The sequence below is a fragment of the Gossypium arboreum genome, chromosome 10 (genome assembly GCF_025698485.1).
Source record: "Gossypium arboreum isolate Shixiya-1 chromosome 10, ASM2569848v2, whole genome shotgun sequence".
Lineage (NCBI taxonomy): Eukaryota > Viridiplantae > Streptophyta > Magnoliopsida > Malvales > Malvaceae > Gossypium > Gossypium arboreum.
The window spans coordinates 102,027,940-102,055,907 of NC_069079.1; the positions used below are offsets into that span (position 1 = coordinate 102,027,940).

At 34.7% G+C, this 27,968-nt stretch overlaps 1 protein-coding gene across 1 annotated transcript; it reads left to right on the forward strand.

Moving 5' to 3' along the window:
• Positions 1-18,749: 18,749 nt before the first annotated feature.
• LOC108479282 (uncharacterized) lies at positions 18,750-19,055 on the forward strand. The gene has a single exon (XM_017781785.1). The coding sequence runs from the start codon at positions 18,750-18,752 to the stop codon at positions 19,053-19,055; it is 306 nt and encodes a 101-aa protein (XP_017637274.1).
• Positions 19,056-27,968: the final 8,913 nt, after the last annotated feature.

Genomic DNA, 27,968 nt, shown 5'->3' on the forward strand with positions numbered 1-27,968 from the left:
TTCATAACCTAATTGGCAACATTTCATAACCATTTCATATACAACATGTACCAATTCAACTTGATATTCAGTTACCTATCTAATGCTATGCAAAACTCATTCATCTAACAACACATATCAATACCTCACTTGCATATTTTCATTCAAACATTACCTTACCAAAACATACCATATTTTAACACATATAAAATACCAAAACATAATACCAAAATAAGCCAAATCACATGGCTTAACTTATATACAAAAAAAAAATTCTCAAATCAAGTTGTCAAGTATCATAACTAACATCATTTAAACTAGCCTATACATGCTATATTTACATATCCACAAGTTCAAAAGTACCAATCAAAAATTGGATAGCGTGATGTGCAACTCTGACTTGTCCGAAGCAAGCAAGCTATCGAGCCTCTATAAAAACATAGAAAAAGAAACAGAGTAAGCTTTATAGCTTAGTAAGCCCGTATAATTCAGAATTAAACTTACCATTTATATAATATTAAAGTAACATTAAAATGCAAACAATTCATTTAACCAACACCTAGTCACAAGTATCCATCACATGTTAGTCATTTGACAAATACATATATCCATCCATAATACAATACTTTGTATCATTCCAAATTCACATAACATACATATAACATTAATAACATTTATAATCCGTAACTTATCCGTATAACCAGTATTTAGGCCCGTTGAATCTATTAGAACATCAGAGGATACTCTAGTGAACAATGTCAATAATTCGTCAATCCATTATCATATATACTCTTTCGAGCCATGATCGGTAAGCTTCTCCTGAGCTGTGGATAGTAAGCTCTAATAAGCTGAAACAGTAAGCTCCAATGAGCTGAAACAGTAAGCTCCAATGAGCTGAAACAGTAAGCTCTTGCAAGCTGAATCGGTAAGCTCCAATGAGCTGAAAAAGTAAGCTCTTACGAGCTGAATCGGTAAGCTCATACGAGTTGTGGTGAGTCCGCAACAAATGCAAGAGCTTGACCAATACGGTAATTCCAGTAACATGTCACTTGTATCCAATGAATTCATATAGTTCAAACGGGGCTCGGTAACCAATACAATATATCATTTTGGCATTCATATATCAAGTATTTCAACAATTACAAGTATAGAAAATTTTGCTTCTAATTATACGAACTTACTTCGTATTTACTCGTATAACCGTCGTCTACTCGTCTACTTTATGTTTCCCCCGATCTAATTTTGGTAATTGTATATCTTGATCTATATATTATCAAATTCAATTTTTTTAGTAACCATTTAATTCAATTCAAATATATTTGGAAATTTACACATTTGCCCATATACTTTTGACTATTTTGCAATTTAGTCTTTTTTACACAAAATGACAAATTTATGCAATTTACCTTTAACCCTTGTATAGCTGAATTTCACATAACCTCATAGCAGCCCATATTTTCATTTTATTCACATTTTCAACCAAAACATTTCTATCTTTCACAATTTAATCCCTAATTCTCATTTTTGTCAAAAATCACTTTATAAAACTTGTAAATCTATTAACAAACATAAATAATATAACAAGAAACTTCAAAATACCCAAGTATTCAACAATGGAATATCTCAAAATCTATAACAGTTTCAAAAACGAAGGTACGGGCTAGCTAAATTAAGTTGCAATGAGCTCAAAAACGTAAAAGTCATTAAAAATTGAGATAAAACTGTACCTTAATCAAAGATTAAAGTTTCCGAAACCATGGAAGCTTCAAAACCCTTATTTCTTTCTCAATTTTGGCAAAATGATGAATGAATTAACATGATTTTGATTTTGATTTTATTATTATTAACTTAATACATAAATTACCATTATAACTTTATAATTAAACTTAATATATCATGTAATTCATGGACATAAATGTCCACTAACCTTAATCATGATCAAATAACATTATAAGGACTTCCATATTAATAAACCATAGCTATTTAATACATTTAAACAATAGAACTCAAATTTTAAGCGTTACGCGATTTAGTCCTTTTCACCGAATTAAGCATTTAAAAAGTAAAATTTCTTGACAAAACTTTCACATAATAATTCTATCATGCTGTAAACCTTAATAAAATAATAAAATAAATATTTTTACTTTAGATTTGTAGTCCCAAAACCACTGTTCTGATATGACCTAAATACAGGTTGTTACAACTCTCTCCCTCTTTAGGGATTTTCATCCCCGAAAATCTTACCGGTAAACAGGTTAGGGTACTATTTTCACATAGCTTCCTCCATCCCGTGTTTATGCCAAAGAACCTTTACAAGTGCTATACATTTATTTCTCAATTTTTTGATTTCTCGAGCCAAAATTCTGATCGGTTCTTCGTTATACGATAAATCAGGCTGTATCTCCACCTCAACGAGAGAAATCCCCATATAAACAACAGACAGTATGCACATGATCACAATCTGGGCTTGAGCCCTATTCAGTAATAGTATTGGTTCTAGTTTGGCCTTAGCCCATTTCAGTTCAGAATCAGTCATGTAGTTGGGCCTTAGCCCATCAACGTATCAATAACAGTATCAGATATGCAGTCACAAAATCCTACCTAGCCAGCCTCTACACACCATCTCCGTCCAACCCTACACTCCATGCGAGGATACAATCAACCCACCCATCCCTATACTCCAAAACGTACTAAGTGCGGCACTAGACAGTAATTTGTAACTGAGCTGCTAGTAATTAGGCTCGAGGCCTTTCAGTACACTTCCTCTGAGCAATATCAACCCCTAACCCAATGCAATGCAATATACAGTTATAACATGCCATAACATAGTAGTGGTACATACAATATCAGTTCAGTAAAACATCATCATGCTTAATAACATGTATACATATAAATCAATCATACAGTCATTTCATTCAATTAGGGGTCTAGGTAAGCTTATCGACCCTACAGTAGGTTCACAGTCATTTTGGGTAACCCGTGCAACCTTAGCAACAAATCAGTGAAAATGGGCTCACACGCCCATATTGTGTGCTCGTGTGGGCCCACACACCCGTGTGACCCACAAAACCCAAATTAGCCTTGGCCGTGAGGATCACACGGCCTGGCCCAGAATCCCACATGCTCGTGTGGCTTACCCGTGTAGGCCCACATGCCCGTGTGGCCCACACTGCCCAAATCGGTTGAGCCCGTATATCACACACGGCCTACCTGGCCACTACACAGCCATGTCTGGTGTGCACAGCCTGGCCTCATCGATTACATGCTCGTGTTATAGCACACAGCCTACACACGGATGACCATACACCCGTGTGGGTTCGACAGTGAGGTTTTCGACTTTTGCCGAACCATTATTTTCTGTGAATTTGAGTATACACCTAGTTTCTATTGATGCTAAATCGGTCCCCGAACACTCCAGAACCTATAATTAACCAATTTCACTCAGTTTATCATTTAATCAAATGGACTAAACTAAACCCGAAACAAAATATTTTTCTTTCAAGTGAAAAAAACCATTACCTTCTATCGAATAACGGTAATTTCACGCCCTTAGAATACCGATGAATGATAATTAGCCCTCTGATTAGCACCTACAAACCAGTCGAACCCCTCTTTAACCAATATTCAGAAGAAATTGTTAAGATTAATTGAAAACCAAACTTACCGAACGACCTAGATTATGCGTAGCACAGCAAAAGAGATGAACTTGAGTAAAACCACAAAAAAAATGAGAGGGAGGGAGAGATGGAATTTCAGCAAAGAGATGGGGAGAAGATAACAGAATTTTGTAAAAAGAGAAAACTGAAAGAAAAATTCTGATAACCACTTATCCCAGCTCCCCTTACTTTTCTCCATCCAATGGCCCACTACTCAGAGTCCAACCACAGTACAACTCTAGCCGAGAATTAGACAAAAAAATACTATCCTTTACTAATGCAGAGAATCGAACACAAGTCCTCCAGCACTTTAACACTCCACTTAACCACCAGACCAGCAAGCCCATTCTGATATAAAATTACAAATAATCAAATATAAACCCATTAATCAAGTTTAAGGCTTAATTTAGAAAAATACCAAGCTTTGCCCAAGCTAGAGCTTGAACTTGGGGCCTCTCACCCACACCCAAAACACTTAACCACTGAAGCAGATACACAATTGTGCCATATTTTTACAAAACATAAATATGAGATTTTTGGGGTGTTACAATTCATATCTCTTCGGTAGCATCAGATAAAATCATACAATTTATTATAAATATATCGTATTCACAAGTAGTTTCTGTTTATTTAAAATTTTTAGAATTCAACTTCAAACTAGTTTCTTGTTTCAAATCTAACAGGAACTACAATTTTCTTATTGTAGAGTAGAAGAGTGGTGGTTTTGGTGCGATGTTAGAGTTTTCATATTGAACAATTGGATTGAGTGATGATTGTAAAAACTCAATGTTGATTTGATGAGGAAAATAACAGAAGGTTTAACCATGCATGGAGGAGGCTAAAAGAAACTACTGTAGAAGAGATAAAATCATAAACAACTTAGTATAAAATTAGAGGATAAGTTTAAGTATAAGCTTGAACAACCCACATAAATATGAAATCAGAGCTTAAAGTATTATGAAAGTTGAAAGAAACTAGCAACTAAAGAAACATAAAAAAAAAAAACATGGTGAAGAACTAAAACTCAAGTTAAAGCTTGACATGTTAATGAAGCCAAAAGAAACTAATATAATAAGTATGAACCAAAAACACGACAAAAAACCAATACTTAAATTAGAGCTTGATGCCTTGAAGAAGCCAGAAGAAACCAACATAACAGATATGAAACCAATAACAACATGATGAAAAACCATAGCTCAAGAAAGATTTTGATTAATTAACCAAGTTTAAGCCACTAGTGTCATCGTTCATGAATCACTTTTCATTTTCAGTAAATTACTTCTCCGTTTTTACCTTGACCATTATGTTCACCAACCTACCATCTCCATCTTCAACTTGCTAAACTTTCATCATAAGGGGAGCCTAGTGTCATCCTCATATAGTTAGAACAAAAGTCGTGGTTAAACAACTTACCTATCTATCACCCAATTCGATGCAAACTTTCTTTTCTCACACCTTCATCCTTGAAACCAAGACAAAAAAGTAAATTTTCATTGGTTGTTGGCCAACAATGACGCTGGACAATGGTGAGCGATAGTGAAGAGGAGTTCATTTGCAAGTTTAACCTATAAAAGCATAATCTACCTAGGTATAATCTCACATTATTGTAGCATGGTTTATTATGTTATTTCAAATGTTATTAAATTGTTGAATTTCTACAAACTTAAGGCTTGATGTTGTTCACTGCATATATGTTTTGCATTATATATATTAATATATAGTATATAAAATATATATGGTTTTTGCTAAAAAAGGTTGACATACTACTCATGCAGCATGATGATAATATATATTGTTAAATATGACTCCTATTTTCAGTCAAATTTGAGAAATAATCTTTTAGTTAAACTCTATTTACTTGTTTCAATCAAACACTGATTAGTTTAGATTATTTTATTATTATTTCACCTATCCATTTAGCCTATAAATAGGTTCTTTTACAACCTTAGAAAAATACACCCATTAGAGATTAGAACTCATAACACATTTAGAGAATTTTGTGTTTACGTTTTGAGGGTTCTTTGTTTTTGGGTTTTCGGGATTTAGTTTTTATCTCCATCTTTTGTACTCTTCGTTCTTTTTCCATTATAGTAAAATTATCTTTGCCCATGATTTTTTATCCTCTTTGGAGGAGTTTTTCCACGTTAAATTTGTGTGTTCAATTTCTCAAATTTTTTCGCTATTTTTCTTGTTCGTTGCTTATTCGGGTGATCCCTAACAAGTGGTATCAGAGCTAGTTCAATTTTTATAGATCAGCTCGTTTAGAGATGGCAACAACAAGGTTTGAAATTGAAAAGTTTGATGGTGAGACAAATTTCAATCTGTGGCAAGTTCGGATGATGGCAATTCTAGTTCAATTAAGCTTGAAAAAGGTTGTTATCGGGAAAAAGCCTGAGAATCTAAATAAACAGAATAGAAAGAGCTTGATGAAAAGGCTTTGTCTGTAATCCAATTGTGCCTCACGAATACAGTATTGCATGAGGTATTGATGGAGAAAACCTCATCCGCCTTATGAAAAAGGTTAGAAACTCTTTATGCTACTAAGTCTCTGGCTAATCGTTTAGTGTTGAAACAACGTCTATTTACGTTTCGCATGAAAGAAGGTGAGCTTCTTAGAGGTCACATCAGTCAATTCATTACTCTTTTAAATGATTTAAAGAGCCTTGAGGTTCATATTGATGATGAAGATCAAGCTATGCTATTATTGTGCTCTTTACCTTCTTCATGAAAGTCTTTTAGGGAGACCCTGATTTATGGTAGAGATAAACTCTCGTTCGAAGATGTGAAGGGTCATTTATTGAGTAGAGACAAACTCGACAATGAGCTTCATTTGGATAGCAAGACAGATAGGAAAGCGTCCGTTTTGGTAACATCAAAGAAACGAGACAAAAGGTGTCGCTATTGTAAAAAGTTAGGTCACGTCAAAGTAGATTGTTATAAACTGCGAAATAAAAGAACTGCTGAGAGTAACGAGGAAGATGTAGCTGGTGCTAATTTTGTTGAGAAAAACGGTGATGATTTCTTGTTAGTGTTAACGAGCGATAACTCCAAGCTCACGTCCGAGTGGATCCTAGATTCAGATGTTCTTTCCACATATGTCCCAATAGAGAATGGTTCTCCACATACAGTTCAGTTGAAGCTGGAGTTGTGCGCATGGGGAACGATTTATCTAGTAAGGTAATTGGTATTAGTACTGTTAAAATTAAGATGCACAATGGGACGATTAAGACACTCTCAGATGTTAGGTATGTACCTGATTTACGAAAAAATCTCATCTCCTTGAGTATTTTAGACTTAAAATGATGCAGACTTAACATCAAGTCGAGTGGCATTAAAGTATCTCGTGGAGCTCTCGTTTTGTTAAAAGGTAAAAGAATCAACAGTCTTTATATTCTGGAAGGTTCTGCAGTGACCGGTGAAATCGGACGTCCCTCGTCTGTTATGGAGTTGAAGTCAACTCGTTTGGAGCGGAGGCAACTTGGTCATAGGAGGGAAAAAGATATGTCCGTTTCGTTGAAGAGGAAGTACTCTTTTGGGTGCAGGTTTTGAAAAGTTAGGGCACTGTGTTCATGAAAATCAAACCCGGGTTAGTTTTGATTTGGCAGTGTACAAGTCGAAGGCTAGAAGTCTTCCAGTTTCTAAGCACAAATTCGACTCAGTTAATTCCCTGCATAGTTCAAGATAGGCTCATGGCGGGCTTTGGCAAAGATGGCATTGTGGAAATATGAGTCAAGGTGGAGATTTGTTAAATATGACTCCTATTTTTAGTCAAATTTGAGAAATAATTTTTCAGTTAAACTCTATTTATTTGTTTCAATCAAACACTGATTAGTTTAGATTATTTTATTATTATTTCACCTATCAATTTAGCCTATAAATAGGCTCTTTTACAACCTTAGAAAAATACACCCATTAGAGATTAGAACTCATAACATATTTAGAGAATTTTGTGTTTACGTTTTGAGGGTTCTTTGTTTTCGGGTTTTCGGGATTTAGTTTTTATCTCCATCTTTTGTACTCTTCGTTCTTTTGCCACTATAGTAAAATTATCTTTGCCCGTGGTTTTTTATCCTCTTTGGAGGAGTTTTTCCACATTAAATTTGTGTGTTCAATTTCTCAATTTTTTTTCACTATTTTTCTTGTTCGTTACTTAATCGGGTCGATCCCTAACATATATTGATATGAATGTATGTACACGTATTGCTTTAATGCAATGTGGCTTGTTTCATAAGTTCAATGTGGCTTTTTGTGGTTATATATTAGTGTATATTATATGACTTTAGCATGTATATATACATTATAATATTATTCACATAGATATATGTATGAATAGGTATACATTTAGAAATCATGTGTTATGCTTTAATAATATTACATGTCTAATATGTTTCTATCATTACAACTTGTATGCATATATATTAAATTGTTGTTCACATTATTTGTGTGATTGTTTATTTGGGATCAATTGTCATAAAAATCATTAAATAATTAAAAAACATAAATTTCATTTCATTTCTTAAAATATTTTTAGAATCATTGGGTGTTGTGGACTAATTAATTTCTAAATATATATATATATATATTATTTTCTAAATGATTTTCTAAAGTCATTGGGTGCCGCAAACTTATATAATTTATAAAATATATATTATATTATGGGATGTGTCAATATCCTTATATAAGTGTGGAATTGGAGTTGGCCATTAAACTTGGTAAAGAACACAAAGAAGAACATTCAATAAATTGATTCTCCCTTTTGGAATCTTCCTTTAATTACACAAACTCTAACTGATGGAGGCTATAATATTTAACATGTAGAGGGATGATCAATTTATAATGATCAACTTTTAATCCGGTACGTCCATCAAGTAACTGAATGAATGGATAAAATTTAACTTCTATTCAAAGTAAAACTCTTATCTCCTTTTAATTGGTCACATTATTTTAGACTTAATTGAATTCACAATAATGGGCTTAAAAATCTTACATTCTCCCACTTGATCCAATGAGGTAAAATATAAACTTTAATGAAATAAACGTTGTGCGCATAAAAATATTACACTCATCATAATTACCACATTATAGTGAATTGCAAATGTGAGTTATGTTGGTTGTATACAGCTTAAGTCACATACTTCTTTCTATATACTACAACATTACAACTCAATATAATTGATCTTTAAGTAACTATAATGATTTTCTAGTTTTAAATAATTTTAAGTATTATGTGCACACAATCATAATAAACATGAAATATGTCCATTTTATTTCAGAAACACCATAATTGAGCTCAAAGTGTCAAAATATCTAAAAATTTCATTCATCAATATAACTAAGATTCATTCTATTGCACGTTTTTTAGATGTCTTTGGTTGTAAGTCTTTAGTTAACGGATCTTCAATTATAAGATCAATTTTGATATGCTCTATAGAAACTCTTTATTTTTGAACTTCCTCCTTAACAACAAAATATTTTAGTTCCATATATTTTGCACTTTTGGAATATTTATCATTTCTGGAAAAAAATACTGTTGCAGAACTAACATAATAAATTTTCAATAGATTGGTAATGGTGTCAACTACCCAAGTCCTAAAATAAAGTTCTACAACTATAATATGTGAATAGTAGTCTCAAAACATGGTACAAACTTTGTTTCCATCGTATGGCAGACTGTTTAACACTTTTCCATGATACCTTCAATAAGTAAAAATCAGAATCTGAGTATTCAATCACTTCCAACTTATTAGATTTCCTATACATGAGCTTGTAATTCTTTATTAGGAATAGCAACATTGAGATAATCTAAAACCCTAATTAACAAAGGAAAGATACATAATATATCTATAATTTTTACATTATATAAAATTTAAAGCACATGTAAAATCTTTAAGATATGCAAATTAAATCCTTATAATTGCATAAAAATTATTGTAGAATCTTTAGAATAATATGATTTTTACAAGTTTAAGAAATATCTAATGTAGAATTAGTGTTGGCTATTAAACTTGAAAAAAACACCTCGTAAATTGATTTCTCCCTCTTTACCTCTTTCTTTAATTACACAAACCCTAAGTGATAGAAGCTATAATCTTTGATGTGTTTTTGTATGTGTAACCCTAATAGATAGAGGGAGGATTAATTTATAATGATAAACTTTTAATCCGGTACATCCATCAAATAGCCAGATAAAGAATTTAAGTTTTATTCAAAGTAAAACTCTTATCTCCTTTAAAATAGGTCAAATTATTTTTGACTTAATTGGGTTCACAATAAAGAGCTTAAAAATCTTACAACCATTTTTCTTAGTAGGAGTTGTGAGGGTGTTAATATCTTCCTTACATGTACTCCCTTTCAAACTCGAATTTTGTTTTGCAAAAAAAAAAATTATCTTTCTAATTTAATTTAAATTTTTATTAAAAAATATATTTTTAGATAGTCAATCACGCTTAAAAAATAAGAAGAAGAAGAAAACAACATAAGATGTATGAATCCAAAAACAATATGGTGAAAAGGCAAAGGGCAAGGTTGATGCATTGAGAGGATTATTTGTTTCTCATTAACAATAGGCTGAGATGAAGAATAATATTTGCAGAATGTGAAGCAATATCAATGTGACTTCAAACTTGCACTTTATGATGTTCAACTTAGTCTAATGCCGAAAGGAGTATTTAATATATGAAACCACAACATTTTGCCTTGAAGCCAAGGGAGGTGCAGAACGAGTCTAAGTTCTAACTTGTTATGGCATATAATTGAGGTTTAAGAAGTAGTTAATTACTGTTTAATTCTATTAAGTCTGTTGAGTTAATTATGTTGCAAAAACGACATGTTTTGGGGGGCCCTTAAATGAATAAGCTGCGTTTTGGGAAAAAAGTTTTGTTAGTGAAACAGGGCATTTTGATGTTTTGCCCTGTAACTGAACGACAACTGTGACGACCGTTATTTCCTTTTTTAGCACCCTCGTATGTACTGGAATGGTTATGAAAAGTTTCAGTACTATTTTCTCAGCATTTTTTATTTCTTTTCTCTTTGTTACTTCTCCCTCCTCCTCTTCCCTCTGTTCTTCTCTTTCTTTCTTCTTCTCCATCTTCTTTTTCAACTCGCATCAAGGTATCAAAGCCTCTATTTTTTCATGGCCAATGATGGAGTCACCACAAGGCTTCAAAAAAAGATAAATCAACTGCAACAAGACTTTAACCAGTTGAAATCAAATCTAGATACCAAGATTGATACTAAGTTTCAATCATTCCATGTATGAAAGGGGAGATTCGAACTAAGATTCGCACAGGTCTCCAAACCTTGTTTAAGCAGTACATGGGACAGTCGACACCAACCAGTGTTGTTGGAACTAGCAAAGCATCTCCAGGGGAAGTGAGCTCGGATAAAGGAAAGGGTATTCTAGGAAGTGTTCCTCCTGAATCTCCAAAAGAGGAGCAGTTGATAATATCTCCCTTGTAAGAGTCAAGGCAAACTGAAACGTTGGTACGAGGGTCTTCAAGGGATGTAACCATTAACTTGTGTAGACTTAAGTGCCCACATTTTGATGGCACGAATTTTCGTGGATAGTGATCGAAGCTTGAATAATTTTTCTTATCAGAGTGTGTCAAAGAAGAAGCTAAGGTGAAAGTAGTCATGCTCCATCTTGAAGTCAAGGCCCTTGACTGTCACCATTTCTTTGTCTAGAGACGTGGTGCGTTACAGCAACTCTCGTGAGAGGTTTAATCTCATGGACTAAGGGGCAGGTTTAGCTCAGACATACTACTAGATCCTATGTCTGAACTCGTTATTCTTAAACAATAAGGGTCAATGACTCAGTTTCATGATACATTTGTTAGTTTGCTCAACCAAATAGACTAACTGAAGAGCATGCGATTAGTCTGTTTGTTAGTAATCTCAAGCCAAAAATAGGGCAATACCTGCATTTGTTTCCACCTCCAACCCTGGTAGATGGATATTGTTTAGCCCGATGAGTGGAAAGTATTATCTCGAGGCCCATGAAAAGAACGACATATATTGGAAGGGTTGGGGGACAAATCAGACCTTTCTTGCCAAAAGCTAAACCTGTCCAAGCATTTTCCACTTTTAGTAGGGAGTCCTAAAGGCCCTGTGAAGTCATTGTCCTAAGCAAAAATGGATGATTGAAGAAGGAAAAGGCTCTGTTTCTGATGTGCCTCTAAATACACACCAGGACACAAATGCCACAAATCTCAACTATATCAACTAGTGATTGAAGTTTCCTCTGATGGTGAGATTGAACCTAAGAGCCTTGAAGCTGATGAGTTTCAAGACTACAATGAACAACTGGAACAAGGGGAATAGGAGCCTAAGGTCATTTCGCCTATACTTTCTCTATATGTATTGCATGGCTCTCAAGGGAACAATACAATGAGGTTGTTAACTCACATTGGGAAAATAGAAGTAATCATTCTTGTGGACTCTAGTAGCACACATAATTTCATAGATTCTAAGTTGGTGAAGAGACTAGGCTTACCTACTGATCAAGCTGTTGCATTGAGAGTCATGGTGGCTAATGGGGTTTAATTGTCTACATAAGGGGTGTGCAAAAATGTACAGTAGGAAGCTAAAGGATCTAAATTCAATACTGATTTCTACCTGTTACTTGTGAAGTGATGTGATCTATTGTTGGAAATTCAGTGGCTCTTATCTCTGGGATCCATCATATGGAATTTCTCTTACCTTACCATGCAATTCGAACACCTGGGCAAAAACCATACCCTCAAGTAGCTCAAGAACATAACCATCAAAGATAAGTTTCCAATTCCTATTATTTAGGAACTGTTGGATGAGCTTAGTCAAGCTACTTTTTTTTCTAAGTTGGATTTGAGGTCAGGATATCACAAAATTAGGATGTGGGAAAAAATGTTCACAAGAAAGCATTTAGGACTTATGAAGGTCACTATGAATTCCTAGTTATGCCATTTGGCCTAACAAATGCCCCATCCAGTTTTCAGGCTTTGGTGAATACTATTTTTAAGCCAGTTCTGAGGAAATTTGTCTTAGTTTTTTTATGATATCATATCATATTCTAAGGATTAGACTGATCACCTGAGACATTTGGAAGTAATTTTACAACTGTTAAGGGATAACCAGCTATATGCTAAGAAAAATAAATTTAGTTTTGCCACTGCTCAGGTTGAGTATCTAGGCCATGTTATTGCTGCAACACCCTAACCCGTAACTATCGTTGGAATAGGGTTACGGAGCATTTCTGGATAAACAAAATTGTAAATTATTCAAATCATATATTAATACAAATATAATCAAATTTCATACAAATACATTCATATCCCTTAATCGAGCCCTCGAGGCCCTAAAATACTATAGAAACAATTCAAGACTAAATTAGAAACATTAGAAAAATTTTAGGAAAAAGCTAAAAATTTTGAGCTGCAAGGGTCACACGACCGTGTGGCCAGGCCGTGTGATTTATCACAATTGAGAAACACGTCTTTTCAGGCCATGTGGACATTCAAAATAGAGACGCACAGTCGTGTCTTAGCCCGTGTCTATACCCTTCTAACTCACTAACTTGAGTCACACAACCAAGCCACACGCCCGTGTGTCAGGCCGTGTACCCTTCAAAATGATCTCACACGCCCGTGTGCCAGGTGTAAATTGAAAAGTATATAGGATTTTTCCTATGTAATTTATCACCTGTAACACCCCAAAATTTTAATTTTTGATTTCGTGTATGTGTAACACACAAGTGTGTATCTAATTCAATAGTTAAGTGTTCTGGGTGTGTGTGAGGTCCTAAGTTCAAGCCTTACTTGGGCAAATTTTGGTATTTTTATAAATAAAGCATTAACCTTGTGCAAAGGGCTTAAGTTTAATTTTTGGTAAGTTTATATCAGAATGGGCCTGCTAGTCTGGTGGTCCAGTGGAGTGTTGGAGTGTTGGAGGTTTTGTGTTTAATTCCTTATGATGGCGTGGAGACAATATTGTTTTCTCTAATTTCAGCTAAGAGTTGTCTTGGGGCAAAATTCTGAGTAGTTGTGTTTTAGTGGGTTAATAGGGAGTGATTTTAGGAGATAATTAAGGAGAGGTTACTAGAAAATAATCTGATTATCTTTTTGTTGCAAAAAAATAATAATAAAGTCTTAGTTTTCTCTCTAATTCCCCAAACTTTTTCTGACGTTTTCTTCATCTTCTTTTTTTTCTCTCCTCTACCGATTATTTCCCTTAGTTGCTGCCGAAATTTCCATTATTTTTTTCCCTTTCGTTTCTTTCTTTTTTTTTCTAATTGATTCGGTTGTTCATCGTTGGTTACGCATGTTCGGTAAGTAACGGTTTTGTCTATTGTTAACATTCTTGGTTAATCTCTAAAAAGGGGATTCCTTTTTGGTGTTTAAGAGTTAATCAAAGGTGGTTTTGAATCGATGCTGTGATTATGTGAAGTTGTGGTTACTCAAGCAAGGTTCTGGAGGCTTAGGAGTGCTTATGCATTAGAAACGATACCAGGTGTGTAGCAAAAATGCAGAAAATGGGATTCAGTGAAAAGCTAAAATTGCTTACTATCGAGAAATAAGAGAAAATGATGTGAAGAAAATTGTAGAGAAAAGAAATAAGGGTGTTATAAACTTGGAAATCAACTTTTGCACAAACATAGTTTTGGACAACAGCAGTAGTCTAAATTTGAAAAATAATCAAAAATAGTAGAAATTGAGTTAGAGGTTGAATAAAATATGAAATTAAAGTTTATTAAGTCTAGTTTTTCATGGAAGAATTTAAGAAATGGAATTGTAAATTATAAGATATAATAAAATTTGTGAGACAAGGTCAGAATGATTTCGGGCTCTCTTGTTTTGAATTTGGAAAATCATCAAAAATTGTAATAAAATAATTAGGTGCTTAAATTCATATGTTTAAATCCTTAATGAGTCTATTTTCAAGAGAAACAAACAGAAACATCATCCAAATTCTGTACCAAGAGATAAATAATTTTACTAAGGAAAGGTTGAAGCTGTCAAATAGTAGAATAAGGATAAATTTGACTATTTTACTATACTTATTTGATAAACTATAAATTTTGAAAATTTTATGGTAGAAAGGTATTTGAGTATAGTTTCAAAAACATCAAGCGAATCTTAATTTAGAATTCTATAGCTCAAGATATAAATAATTTAGTGATAATAACTCAAGTAGACTACTTTGAATGAGCATAAAAGTAAATAGTGAAAACCTATATGAATATTTAGCTAGCATAGGTTACATTAAAAATGGATCACACGACTAAGGCCAATTTGGGCCAAGTAGGCAACACGAGCGTGTGGGCCCACACAGGCAGATCACATGGGCGTGTGAGCCCATTTTTATCGAAATGTTTCTAAGGTTGCACGGGTCGCCCAAGTCGATTGTGAACCTACTGTATGGCCGGTAAGCATTATTTAGACCCCTAAATGTGTGAAATTGACTGAATGATATTTGTACTGAGCATGTTAATATCTGAACTGAATATATGTATTGAAATTGCATAATAGCATATCATCCATTGTATGTTGCATTGCATTAGGTTGGGGGTTGCTATTCGGAGGAAGTGTACTGAAAGGCTTTAAGCCTAATTTACTGGCAACTCAGCTGCAAACTACTGTTTTGTTCCGCATTCGGTACTACTTGGAGTGTAGGGATGGGTAGGTTGATTACATCCCCACATGGAGTGTAGGGTTGCACGAAGATGGTGTGTAAAGGCTGGTTGGGTAGGATTTTGCTCTTGCATAATCATATCGCATCGACATCTGTGATTGGCTAAGGCCCTCTTGTATTTTTGACATCAGATTGAGATGGGCTAAGGCCCAAAGCATCACCGATCTTGAAAAATGCTTAGGTCCAAGGCATTCAACTGCGTAATCGTGAATCTTGATTGTTTGTTTCTGCAGGATTACACACTGAGTTTACGTAAACTCACCCTTTTTGTTTAATGTGCACAGGTAATCCCCAAACTTAGATAGATTGTTGCACGGAGGACTCAGTGATGACCACAATAATTTTTGGACTTCATGATTTTCAATTATGATTTATAATTTAATTATTATTGATTATTTGGGTTGTAATTTAAGGACCCTCTGGGACTTCGATTTTGAATTTGGGTTATTTATTTAGTTATTTATTTTACTTTATAGATTTATACCTGCTGGTCGTAGGAAATTCGATTTACAAAAACTTAAAGTATTTTCTAAACGCATAATCACTTAGACTGTTTTATTAAAGCTTCCGCAATAAGGGATGTTTCAAAACAAATGTTTTAAATGAATAAAGACGACTTCCTAAGTTCTTACCAGGTTTACTAAAGATAATAACATGTAATGTTTTCGTCATAACAACGAGGTTTCAAAAACATTATCCTCTGACATTGCCAGATACGGCCATAACGTCTAGGTCGAGTTTGGAGTGTTACATTTAGTGGTATCAGAGTCAAGTTACAAAACTCAGCTGTGGATTATGGGTTTTATAAAAAAATGGGCTTTCGAAAAATTGATTGATTTCGAAATAATTTGAAATGTTTTTACTGAGTAAGTGGTACACCGAGTCTCCGGCGTCGATCCTGTAAGTATTCTGAATTGTGATTTGTTTTAAACTGAAACTGTTATAGATAGTATAGTATTAAACTACTATAGGTAGTAAGTTGTACTGAAAACACTCTAGTTAGTGTATACTGAAAATTGTAGAGAAACTGAAAACTATAGTTAGACTGCGATTTACGAAAATGAACTCTGAATAACCGATATTGTTTTACATAAAACATTTGTTAATAAACACTGAAACTATAACTGATTCATAAAATTGTTAATACAAATAAACTGATTAGACAATGAGCGCACGAGGTATCCGCAGATGGGGTACTATAGGCCGAGGTAGAGGCCGCAGAGGAGCTCGAGCTGAGTCCTCTTTACTGGGTAGCATACTGAATTTGGATACGAATGAGATGCCAGTGTCGCCTGCTACTGAGACTAGGTCTCAAGATCACATGGCTAGGGACGACGCATTGTCCCAGGCTATGTTAAAGATTTTGGAGAGGGTCACTGGGCCCAATACTGGATCTGGGGGATGAGGGTCGGTTACGGAATGACTTCGGTCAAATGGAGCTGAGCTCTTCAGGGGTGTCACTAGAGTTGCCCCTAATGTGGTCGAGTACTGGATTGAGGCCACGGAGAGGATCATGGATGACTTAGACTGCACCCTAGAGTAGAAATTAAAGGGTGCAGTCTCACTGTTGAGGGATGAGGCTTATCAGTGGTGGCTCATTGTTAAGGAGGGCATTCAGCCCAAACGTCTGACCTGGGAGTTCTTTAAGACCACTTTCCAAGGGAAATATGTAGAGGCGAGCTACGTGGATACCTGTAGAAGGGAATTCTTGAATCTTACTTAGGGAGATTGATTAGTGGCCGAGTATGAGGCCGAGTTCCTGTGACTGAGTCGCTATGCGCGAGGTATGGTGGCCGCTGAGTAAGACCGATGTATTCATTTTGAGGATAGGCTCAAAGATAATTTGAGAGTCCTGATAGCTCCGCAGAGGGAGCATGATTTTTTTACACTAGTGGAGAAGACGAGGATCACTAAGGAGGTTAAGTGCGCTGAGCGCCAGAACCGTGACCGCGAGAGGGGTAAGAACAAGAGGGATTCCGAGCCCTCAAGTTCTGCATAGAGGCCTAAGAAAAATGTCAGAGCTGATGGGCCAATTAGAACTAGGCCCCCTGTTACTGTTACTGGACTGCAGCCATGTACTGATTGTGGTAGACGCCATCAGGGCGAGTGTTAAAGAAGGACTGAGGCATGCTTGCGGTGTGGGTCATTGGAGCATCATATTAGGGAGTATCTGCTAAGGGTCGATCAGAGGCAATCTTCGGATACTGGTACAGCACAGCCACAAAGGGTAATGCAGCAACCACCGAAAGGCCGTGGACAGGCTAGAAGTGGTAATGGTATGTGTCATGGGCAGAAAGCACCGGACAGATGTGCTGGATAGGCTGAGGCGATCCAGCCGGCCTAGTTTATGCTGCTCGTTGCTGAAAGGATGGAGATGCTCTGGACGTCATCATAAGTACGTTCTTTATTCTTGATGTACCGTATATTACCTTGATAGACATAGGATCTACTCACTCATACATAGCTAGCAATATATATGGAAACTTGGGGATTTTAGTTGAGAGCACTACGAGTGAAGTTACGGTACTGAGTCCGTTAGGGCAATCTGTTAGAGTTAGCAAACTGTATAGGGACGTTCCTTTAGAAGTACAATGGGCAATCTTCTTGGCTGATTTGATGGAGCTTCCATTTTGGGAGTTCGACCTAATTCTGGGGATGGACTGGTTGGTCAAGCATCGTGTTAGTTTAGACTGTGCGACTAAGAGGGTCGTACTAAGGACTGAGGAGGATAAAGAGGTAGTCATGATTGGAGAACACCTGAGTTACTTATCTAATGTAATCTCTGCACTACTGGCAGAGAAGATGGTTCGTAAGGGATGTGAGGCATTCTTGGCCTACGTAAGTGTTTCAGATCTTAGAGATTCTACAGTTAAGGATATCAGAGCGGTAAAGGAATTTCTAGACGTCTTTTCGGAGGAGCTACCAAGGTTACCTCTGAATCGCGAGTTGGAATTTAGAACTGAGTTACTTCTAGATACAGCTCCGGTGTCCATCACTCTTTATCGAATGGCACCGAAGGAGCTTGTTGAGCTTAAGGCTCAGATTCAGGAGCTGTGCTATTGATTTTTGAGGCAGTTAGGAGGATTATCTGCCACTAGCGGAGTTCGCCTATAATAACAGTTTTCCTTTTAGCATCCATATGGCACCTTACGAGGCACTGTATGGTCGTAAGTGTCGCACTCATTTATGTTGGACTGAGTTGGGCGAGTGACGTATTCTGGGTCCTGAGTTAGTATTGAACACTGAGGATAAGGTTAGACTGATTCGAGATCGTCTGAAAGCGACATCTGACATACAGAAATCCTATGCAGATTTAAAGCATCGAGAGATTGAGTATTCCATGGGGGACTTCGTATTTCTCAATTTCTCGCCATAGAAGAAGGTATTGAGGTTTGGTTGTCAGGGCAAGTTGAGCCCTAGGTTTATTGGACCTTATCGTATTCTAAAGCGATGGGACCAGTTGCTTATCAATTGGAGCTACCTCCGAAGTTGGATCGGATTCATGACGTGTTCCACGTCTCTATGTTGAGGCGTTATCGCTCTGATCCTACTCATATTGTTCCTATTGAGGAGATTGAGTTGAGGCCAGACTTGACCATTAAGGATGAGCCAGTTCAGATTCTTGATGGTGATGTTAAGGTTCTGCGAAAGAAGTCTATCCCTCTAGTGAAGGTTTTATGGTGTAATCATAGTACTGAGGAGGCGACTTGGGAGCCTGAGGATACGATGCATCAGCAGTATCCTCATCTATTTTGATCAGGTAAATTTTGAGGACGAAATTTTCTTTTAGGGGGTAGAGTTGTAACGCCCCAAAATTTTAATTTTTCATTTCGTATATGTGTGACACACAAGTGTGTATCTGCTTCAGTGATTAAGTGTTTTGGGTGTGTGTAAGAGGTCCCAAGTTCAAGCCTTACTTGGGAAAATTTTGGTATTTTTATAAATAAAGCATTAGCCTTGCGCAAAGGGCTTAAGTTTAATTGTTGGTAAGTTTATATCAGAATGGGCCTGTTGGTTTGGTGGTTAAGTGGAGTATTGGAGTATTAGAGTTCCTATGTTCAATTCTCTCCAATTTCGGCTAACAGTTGTCTTGGGGCAAAATTCTGATTAGTTGTGTTTTAGTAGGTTAATATAGAGTGATTTTAGGAGATAATTGGGGAGAGGTTGCCAGAAAATAATCTGATTATCTTTTTATTGCAAAATAATAAGAATAATAATAATAGAGTTTCGGTTTTCTCTCTAATTCCCCAAACTTTTTCTGACATTTTTTTTTCTTCTTCTTTTTTTCTCTCCTCTGCTGATTATTTCCCTTAGTTGCTGTCAAAATTTCCATTATTTTTTTCCCTTCCGTTTCTTTCTTTTTTTTCCAATTGATTCGGTTGTTCATCGTTGGTTGCACGTGTTGGGTAAGTAACAGTTTTGTCTATTGTTAATTGTTATTGGTTAATCTCTAAAAGCGGGATTCCTTTTTGGTGTTTAAGAGTTAATCAAGGGGCTGGTGGTTTTGAATCGACGCTGTGATTGTGCGAAGTCGTGGTTACTCAAACAAGGTTCTGGAGGCTTAGAAGTGCTTACACATCAGAAACGATACCAGGTGTGTACCCAAAATATAGAAAACGGGATTCGATGAAAAGTCAAAATTGCTTGCTGTCGAGAAATAAGAGAAAATGATACAAAGAAAATTGTAAAGAAAGGAAATAAGGGTGTTATAAACCTGGAAATCAACATTTGCACTAACATAGTTTTGGATAGCAGCAGTAGTCTAAATTTGAAAAATCATCAAAAATAGTAGAAATTGAGTTAGAGTTGAATAAAATATGAAATTAAATTTTATTAACTCTAGTTTTTCATGGAAGAAACAATGTAAGTAATGGAATTGTAAATTATGAGATATAATAAATTTTGTGAGACAAGGTCAGAATGATTTCAGGTTCTCCTGTTCTAAATTTGGAAAATCATCAAAAATTGTAAAAAAAAAATAATTAGGGGCTTAAATTCATATGTTTAAATCTTTAATGAGTTTATTTTCAAGAGAAACAAACAGAAACATCATCCAAATTCCGTACCAAGAGATAAATAATTTTTAGTAAGGAAAGGTTGAAGTTGTCAAATAATAGAATAGGGATAAATTTGAAGATTTTACTGTACTTATTTGATAAATTATAAATTCTAAAAATTTTATGGTAGAAAGGTATTTGAGTCTAGTTTCAAAAACATCAAGCAGATCTTAATTTGGAATTCTATAGCTCAAGATATAAATAATTTAGTGACAATGACTCAAGTAAACAGCTTTGAATGAGCATATAAGTAAATAGTGAAAACCTATATGAATATTTAGCTAACATGGGTTACATTAAAAATGGATCACACGGCCAAGGCCAATTTGGGCCGAATGGGCCACAAAGGCATGTAGGCCCACACGAGCAGATCACATGGGCGTGTGAGCCCATTTTTACCGAAATGTTTCTAAGGTTGCATGGGTCACCCAAGTCGATTGTGAACCTACGATAAGGTCGGTAAGCATTACTTAGACCCCTAAATGTGTGAAATTGACTGAATGACATCTGTACTGAGCATGTTAATATCTGACCTGAATATATATACTAAAATTGCATAATAGCATATCATCCATTGTATGTTGCATTGCATTAGGTTGAGGGTTGTTATTCGAAAGAAGTGTACTGAAAGGCTTTAAGCAGCTCAGCTGCAAACTACTATTTTGTGCCGCATTCGGTACTACTTGAAGTGTAGGGATGGGTGGGTTGATTATATCCTCACATGGAGTGTAGGGTTGGACGAAGATGGTGTGTAGAGGCTGGTTGGGTAGGATTTTGCTCTTGCATAATCATATCTCATCGTCTTGTGATAGGCTAAGACCCTCTGCATTTTTGACATCATCTTGAGATGGGCTAAGGCCCAAATCGTCATCGACATTGAAAAGGGCTTAGGCCCAAGACATTCAACGTGCAATTGTGAATCTTGATTGTTTGTTTCTGCGGGATTACACACTGAGTTTACGTAAACTTACCCTTTTTGTTTAATATGCACAGGTAATCCCCAAACTTAGACAGATCGGTGCGACGGAGGACTCAGTGATGACCATATTAATTTTTTGACTTCATGATTTTCAATTTACGATTTATAATTTGATTATTATTGATTATTTTGGTTGTAATTTAAGGACCCTCTGGGACTTCGGTTTTAAATTTGGGTTATTTATTTATTTATTTATTTTACTTTATGGATTTATACCTGCTGGTTGTAGGAAATTCAATTTTTAAAAAGTGAAAGTATTTTTTAAACACATGATTACTTAGACTGTTTTGTTAAAGCTTCCGCAACGAGGGATGTTTCAAAACAAATGTTTTAAATGAATAAAGACGACTTCTTAAGTTCTAACAAAGGTTTACTAAAGATAATAACATGGAATGTTTTCATCGTAACAATGAGGTTTCAAAAACACTATCCTGTGACATTGCCAGATACGGCCATAACGTCTAGGCCGGGTTTGGGGTGTTACATCACCTTTGTACTTAAATTTGTTGTTAAAACTAAGTAATTGTTTAATAAATTAATGAAATATGTGAAAATATGAAATAGGGATATGAAAATTATTAAAATGTGATTTTATTCTTTATTATATAGTTTTCATGCATAAAATGGCTTATTTTAGATTTATTTGAACATATTATATTTTTAAGCCATAAAATAGGCCATGCATGATTAAATTAAATAATAAATTATAAAATTATATTTAATAATTTAGGGTTTAATTAATTATTTGAATTGGATAAATTTTGTTCTTTGGTCCTTTAATTTATCTATTTATTTTGGGCAGTCGATAGCTTTGCTAGATTACAAAAAAACCATCTAAATTGATGACCAAGTCAACCCAATTTCGGCTACACATGGCCGTCCACATAAATCACTTTTTGGTTTAATTACACAAGGTCCTTGCAATGTTGAAAAAATTAAAGATTTGCCCTAAGATTCACATTTGACCAAGTCTCAGTCCTGAGTTATTATGGCATTTAAACTGCTTAAAAATCAAGCAAAATTCAACTCAAATCCACTAAGCATGACGGCCACTCATTGGTAAAGCTTGAAGAGACTAAGGGTCTGTTCTGCAGTGCTTAAAAAAAGCACTTTTAGCTGAAATTTTTAGCTTTTCAGAAGTGCTTTTTAAAATCACTTTTGAAAAGGAGAAACTAAAATTTTTAGTTTTTCCTCTCCTAAAAGTACTTTTAGTGCTTAATTACTTTTTCACCCCTCCAATAACATAGTATTTTCCCTTTTTTTTTCTTGGTGCTTAATTACAAATGTGTTAAAATCATTAATTAAAAATAAAAAAATATTTATTAAAATACTAATTACAAATATTTAATGGTTACATTTAAATATTTAAAATATAGTTTACATATTCTAATTAAATTTTATAAATAATTAATATTTATTGCTTAAAATATTTAAAATTTATATTTCATATATTAAAATATTAATAATAAGTTATAATAATTTTTTATATTTTTACTAAAATATAATAATATTAACTAATTTAAATATTATTTAAATGCATATTTATTACTTGATAATAACATGTTTAAAATGGACATTTTATTTCTTAAAAGCACCTTTGGACAGCAATGCTAAACACTCAATTTTTAAACCAAACTTTTCAAAAGCACTTTTCCACATCACTTTTCAAAAGCATTGCCAAACTAGCCCTAAACCTCTCTATTTTTAGCAAACTACTCTCCTCTCTTCACCTATAAATAAGACTTCATTTCACCATTCCTAATCATCCCTCATCCATCATCATTCTCTCTTTTCTCTTAATTCTCTTTAGCATTTCCCATTCTTCACACCTAGCATCATCTCTTCATAGAGATTTTAGCAATTAAACCTCTTAAAGAGCCCTTGGTCGGCCACCTTGGAGAGCCATTAGCAAAGGAGCAAAGCGAAAGAGTGAAGGAGCCTCGTCGATCAGAGTCTTAGGTGACAGCCACTCTGATTTGGGTTTAATCTTTCTTTTCTTTAATTTAATCTAAAAATGTTTGCTATGTGTTCTTTATTTTTGTTTACAACAATGTTAGCTTAATTTTATTTAAGCTAGGATGATTGCTTTGATTAAATAATATTTATTTGATTCATGCTTATAATGTTTGTGCCTCAATCAATCATGTTTTCAATTAAAATCAAGTCTGTATTTCGTTCATACGTGATTGAAATGCACCTAAATTAGCTGAGCGATCCTAACTAGATGACGGCTAGTGGACACATAATTGAAACGTGCATGCTCAATTTAGATCCTAACCCGATTAAATTGCAGGTTGCATAACAACTCTAACCAAGCTCTGTTATCTGCATAGTTTTTAGATTTGTGTGATTAAACTGTTTCAAACCTAACACGTCCCTGTTACCTCACACGAATGCTAAGAAACCCTTAGTAAATAAGGATCAATAAAATGCATATTCACTAAGTAAAGGATTCCGAAAGGACCTAATGTAGTTTCCTAACTCATGAAAGATCGAGTTGCCATGGAATGTTTTTCCGAATGTTATTAAGCATGTTGATAATAAATTAAGTTTAATTAAAGTAATTGTCCTAGTTTATTTATGTTATAATTGTTGCAAATTGTGTTTAATTTTGCAAAAATCTATTTCATTCATATAGTTTGCATACTTAAGGTAATTTGCATTAGGGATCATTGCATTTAGTTTAATATATTTTAATCATCACTTCTCAACCATATTGTGTTTTTATTTACCAAATTGTTAAGGGTAATTTTACAATCAAGTGATTTAACACAAATACAATCCTTGTGGAGACAATAACTCGATACTTACTTATTACCTGATTACGACTGTGTACACTTGCACAAACCTACGCGTTACACCAGGCCGTGTGCTAGGCCGTGTAACAGCCTGACTTACATGCTTTGAACCTATAGAGGACACACAGTTGCATAGCATGGCCATGTGCTACACATGGCTGAGGCACACACCCGTGTCTCAGGCCGTATGGCCCCAAAAATGAACCTTAAAATACAAGTTTACGATTTCATAATTCTTAGACCTTAAGAAACTCAAATACCAATAAAAAATTCCAATTCAAAATGACAATAATTGAGCCTTAAATACGTCAAACCAACCTAAATAGTACCCTCAATGGTACCACAAGTATATAACATTTTCACAACAAAATAAACATCAATTCAATTCATCCACTCTCCCAAATAATACTTAATTAATTTATCTAACAAAGTTATCAAAATTCACCTCAATTCAAATACACATATATATATATCACTCATACTAACATCACAAATATACCTCATTCTCATACCAATATGTAAGTTGGCTATATAAACAAAATATCATTCATAATATTTACATAAACCAAGCTTTGACCAAAATAGCAAAAAAGCCTATACATGCAATATAATCCGAATTTAACGTTTCAAAAACTACTGAGATAAACTGGATAGTGTGACTCGAATGCCATCCGATCGTCTGACCTTCTGAAAATCTACAATGACATTAAACAACAAAAGTAAGCTTAATGAAGCTTAGTAAGTTAGACGAGATAAAAAAATTCTTATCGAACTAACTATAATAAATCAAATAATAATAAAAAATCATCCATGACAACTCGTATCATTCACAACTCCAACAGATAAATACATCCGTATTCAAATCAGTACAAAAATAAATAACATGTCTTTCAAATTCATTAAATAAATCATCTTACCGAGATTTTTTTATTCAAAGAACGACTTACAGATAAGAGTATATTGTCAACAAAAGCTCATAAGAGCTGGTCCTCCTGAATACGCCAACAGAAGCTCAAAAGCTATATAGAAGTTCATAAGAGCTAAGCAGAAACTCGTAAGAGCTGATCCACCCAATCACGCCAAATAGAAAGTAAAACATGAGAGTTTGCAACAAATGTTGAACCCCGATTTACTTGGGTAAAATGCCGATTTCTCCCTCTAAACCTCCGTCATACACCAAATCACGAATGTACTCAAATCCCGTGTTCAATTCAAACCGAATATCCAATTCAATATTATAATTCAAACAATAATTCATTTCCAATAATAGAATATATACATAATACCAATCATTAATTTATACAAACGTTAAATTTTAACCGTACGAACTTACCTGGACTAAATTGTAGTAATTGTAGAAGTTCAGGGACTATTCTGCTATTTTTCCTTTTCCACGATTATCTACAGAATCTTGATCTAAAATATAAAATTACTCATTTATTAGTATATATTTCATTTCCAATCCATTTTACAATGAATACCCTTTTATTTTTAAATTTACACAATTACCCTAAACTTTTACAATTTTGCAATTTAATCCCTTAATTAGTTAATCTATCAAATTAACTAATTTTCTCAAATAAATAATCTTTCCAAATATTATAGGCCCTCATACAACCCCTAATAAAACTAAAATTCACTATCAAGTCCTAATATTTTGACATTTTTACAATTTAATCCTAAAATCAATATTTAACAAAAATCACTTTGCAAAATCATCACACAACACAATCAAATCTCCGAATCCATGTTATTCATCAAAAAAATATAATACTTATCAATGGAAACTTCCAAAATTTTAACAGAATTTGAAACGAAGGTACAGGTTAGCTGGACCTAATTGCAACGATCTCAAAAACATAAAAATTACAAGAAACGGGTAAGAATTGAACTCACATGAAACAAAAATGAAGAAACTGACTTAAAGATCCGTCCTATAGTGGTTTCGGCCATAAATTGAAGAAGAATGCATAGGAAGCTTTAAAATTTCAATTTTTTTTGTTTTAATTTCATGTAATTTACAATTTTTCCATTCTAATTACTTTATTTTATTATTTTACATTAACATGACGTCCGTCTATATTAATTTAGGCATATTTATTACCGAAGTTCTTCCTTCAATATTAATTAAACCATTTCATCACCTATTTGCTTTAATTTGTAACTTTTGCACCTTTTTCAATTTAGCCCTTTATCTTGAATTAACTAATTAAACATTAATATTTCTTAACCAAAATTTTAATACGACTATGATGACTCTATAAATATTCTAAAAATAATAATTATGAGTCAACACGATGAAAATTTGTAGTCCCAAAACTACTGTTCCGTCACCATTGAAAATCAGGCTGTTATAATTGCAACTGGGACTGTCTGCATGGATTCATCAAAAATAGAGGGAGTTCTCTCTTGGCCTATACCTAAGAACATCAAAGAACTTAGAGGGTTCCTAGGGCTATCTGGCTATTATAGGAGATTCATTCGAGAGTATGGAGCCATGGCTCAACCACTTACCTTATTATTGAAGAAAGATCATCAGTGGCATTGGACAAAATCTGCACAAACAGCTTTTCAAGGCCTTAAGAAAGCTATTTGCAAAGCATCAATGCTAGTTCTTCTAGATTTTCAATAACCCTTCTCTGTAGAGATTGATGCATGTGGCAATGGCATTTGAGTTGTGTTACAATAAAAAGGGAAACCAGTGGCATATTATAGTAGAGCTCTAAGAGTTAAACACCAAGCCTTGTCCATATGTGACAAGGAAATGTTGGTTGTGTTGCTTGCTGTTAAGAAGTGGCACTCGTATTTTATTGGGAGACCATTTATTATCAAGACATACCACTAAAGCCTGAAGTTCCTCTCTAAGCAACAAGCCATCACCTTATATCAACAGAAGTAGGTGTCCAAAATGTTGGGGTATAACTACTCAGTTATTTATAGAAAATGATCTCAGAACACTGTAGCTAATGCCCTATCCAGAAGAACTCATTTGCTAGCTGGTCAGATTCACCAGTGTTTGGGGGAGGTGTCACTTACATGGTCAGAACTCTGGGATCAGATTATAAAGGCTGGATTGGAAGATGTTAAGATACAAAAATTGTCCAAAGAATTGCTACAGAACCCTCAACCCCATCTCAAGTACTCATGGGATGGAAGGTTTCTTAAGAGAAAAGGGAAAGTGATGATCGGCCACAACATAGAACTTAGAAGGTTATTCGGGAGTGCCTGCTACTAGGCATCGAATAACTCGCTTACTGTATTGAAAGGGGTTATTGAGGGACATCAAGAAATGGGTTCAAGAATACACCACTTGTCAACAGTACAAGAGTGACAATGCTGCATACCCTAGGTTATTGTAACCATTGCTAATACTCGATCGAGCATGAGCTGCTGTCAGTATGGACTTTGTAGAAGGTCTTTCTTTGTCCAAAGGTAAAAGCACTATCCTAGTAATAGTTGATAGATTAACCAAGCATGCTCATTTTTTGGCCTTGGCACATCCTTATACTATTGTGAGTGTGGCTTAACTCTACTTGGATCAAGTGTACAAGCTACATGGAATTCTAGAGTCCATAGCATCTGACAGAGATAAGATCTTCCTTAGCAGATTTTGGCAAGAACTATTCAAACTACTTAGCACTCGACTGTACCTCTCCACTGTATACCACCCTTAAACAGATGGGCAAACGGAAGTTCTCAAAAGATACCTTGAGGGTTATTTGCGATGCATAACTGGTGAGAAACCTTCAGAGTGGGTTTATTAGCTACATTTGGCAGAGTGGTGGTATAACACCACACACCACTCGACTATAAACACCACTCCCTACACAACCCT

Excerpts from the sequence above, each read along its gene's own strand:
- LOC108479282 (XM_017781785.1), top strand. The coding sequence starts at position 18,750 with ATGGGACCAGTTGCTTATCAATTGGAGCTACCTCCGAAGTTGGATCGG.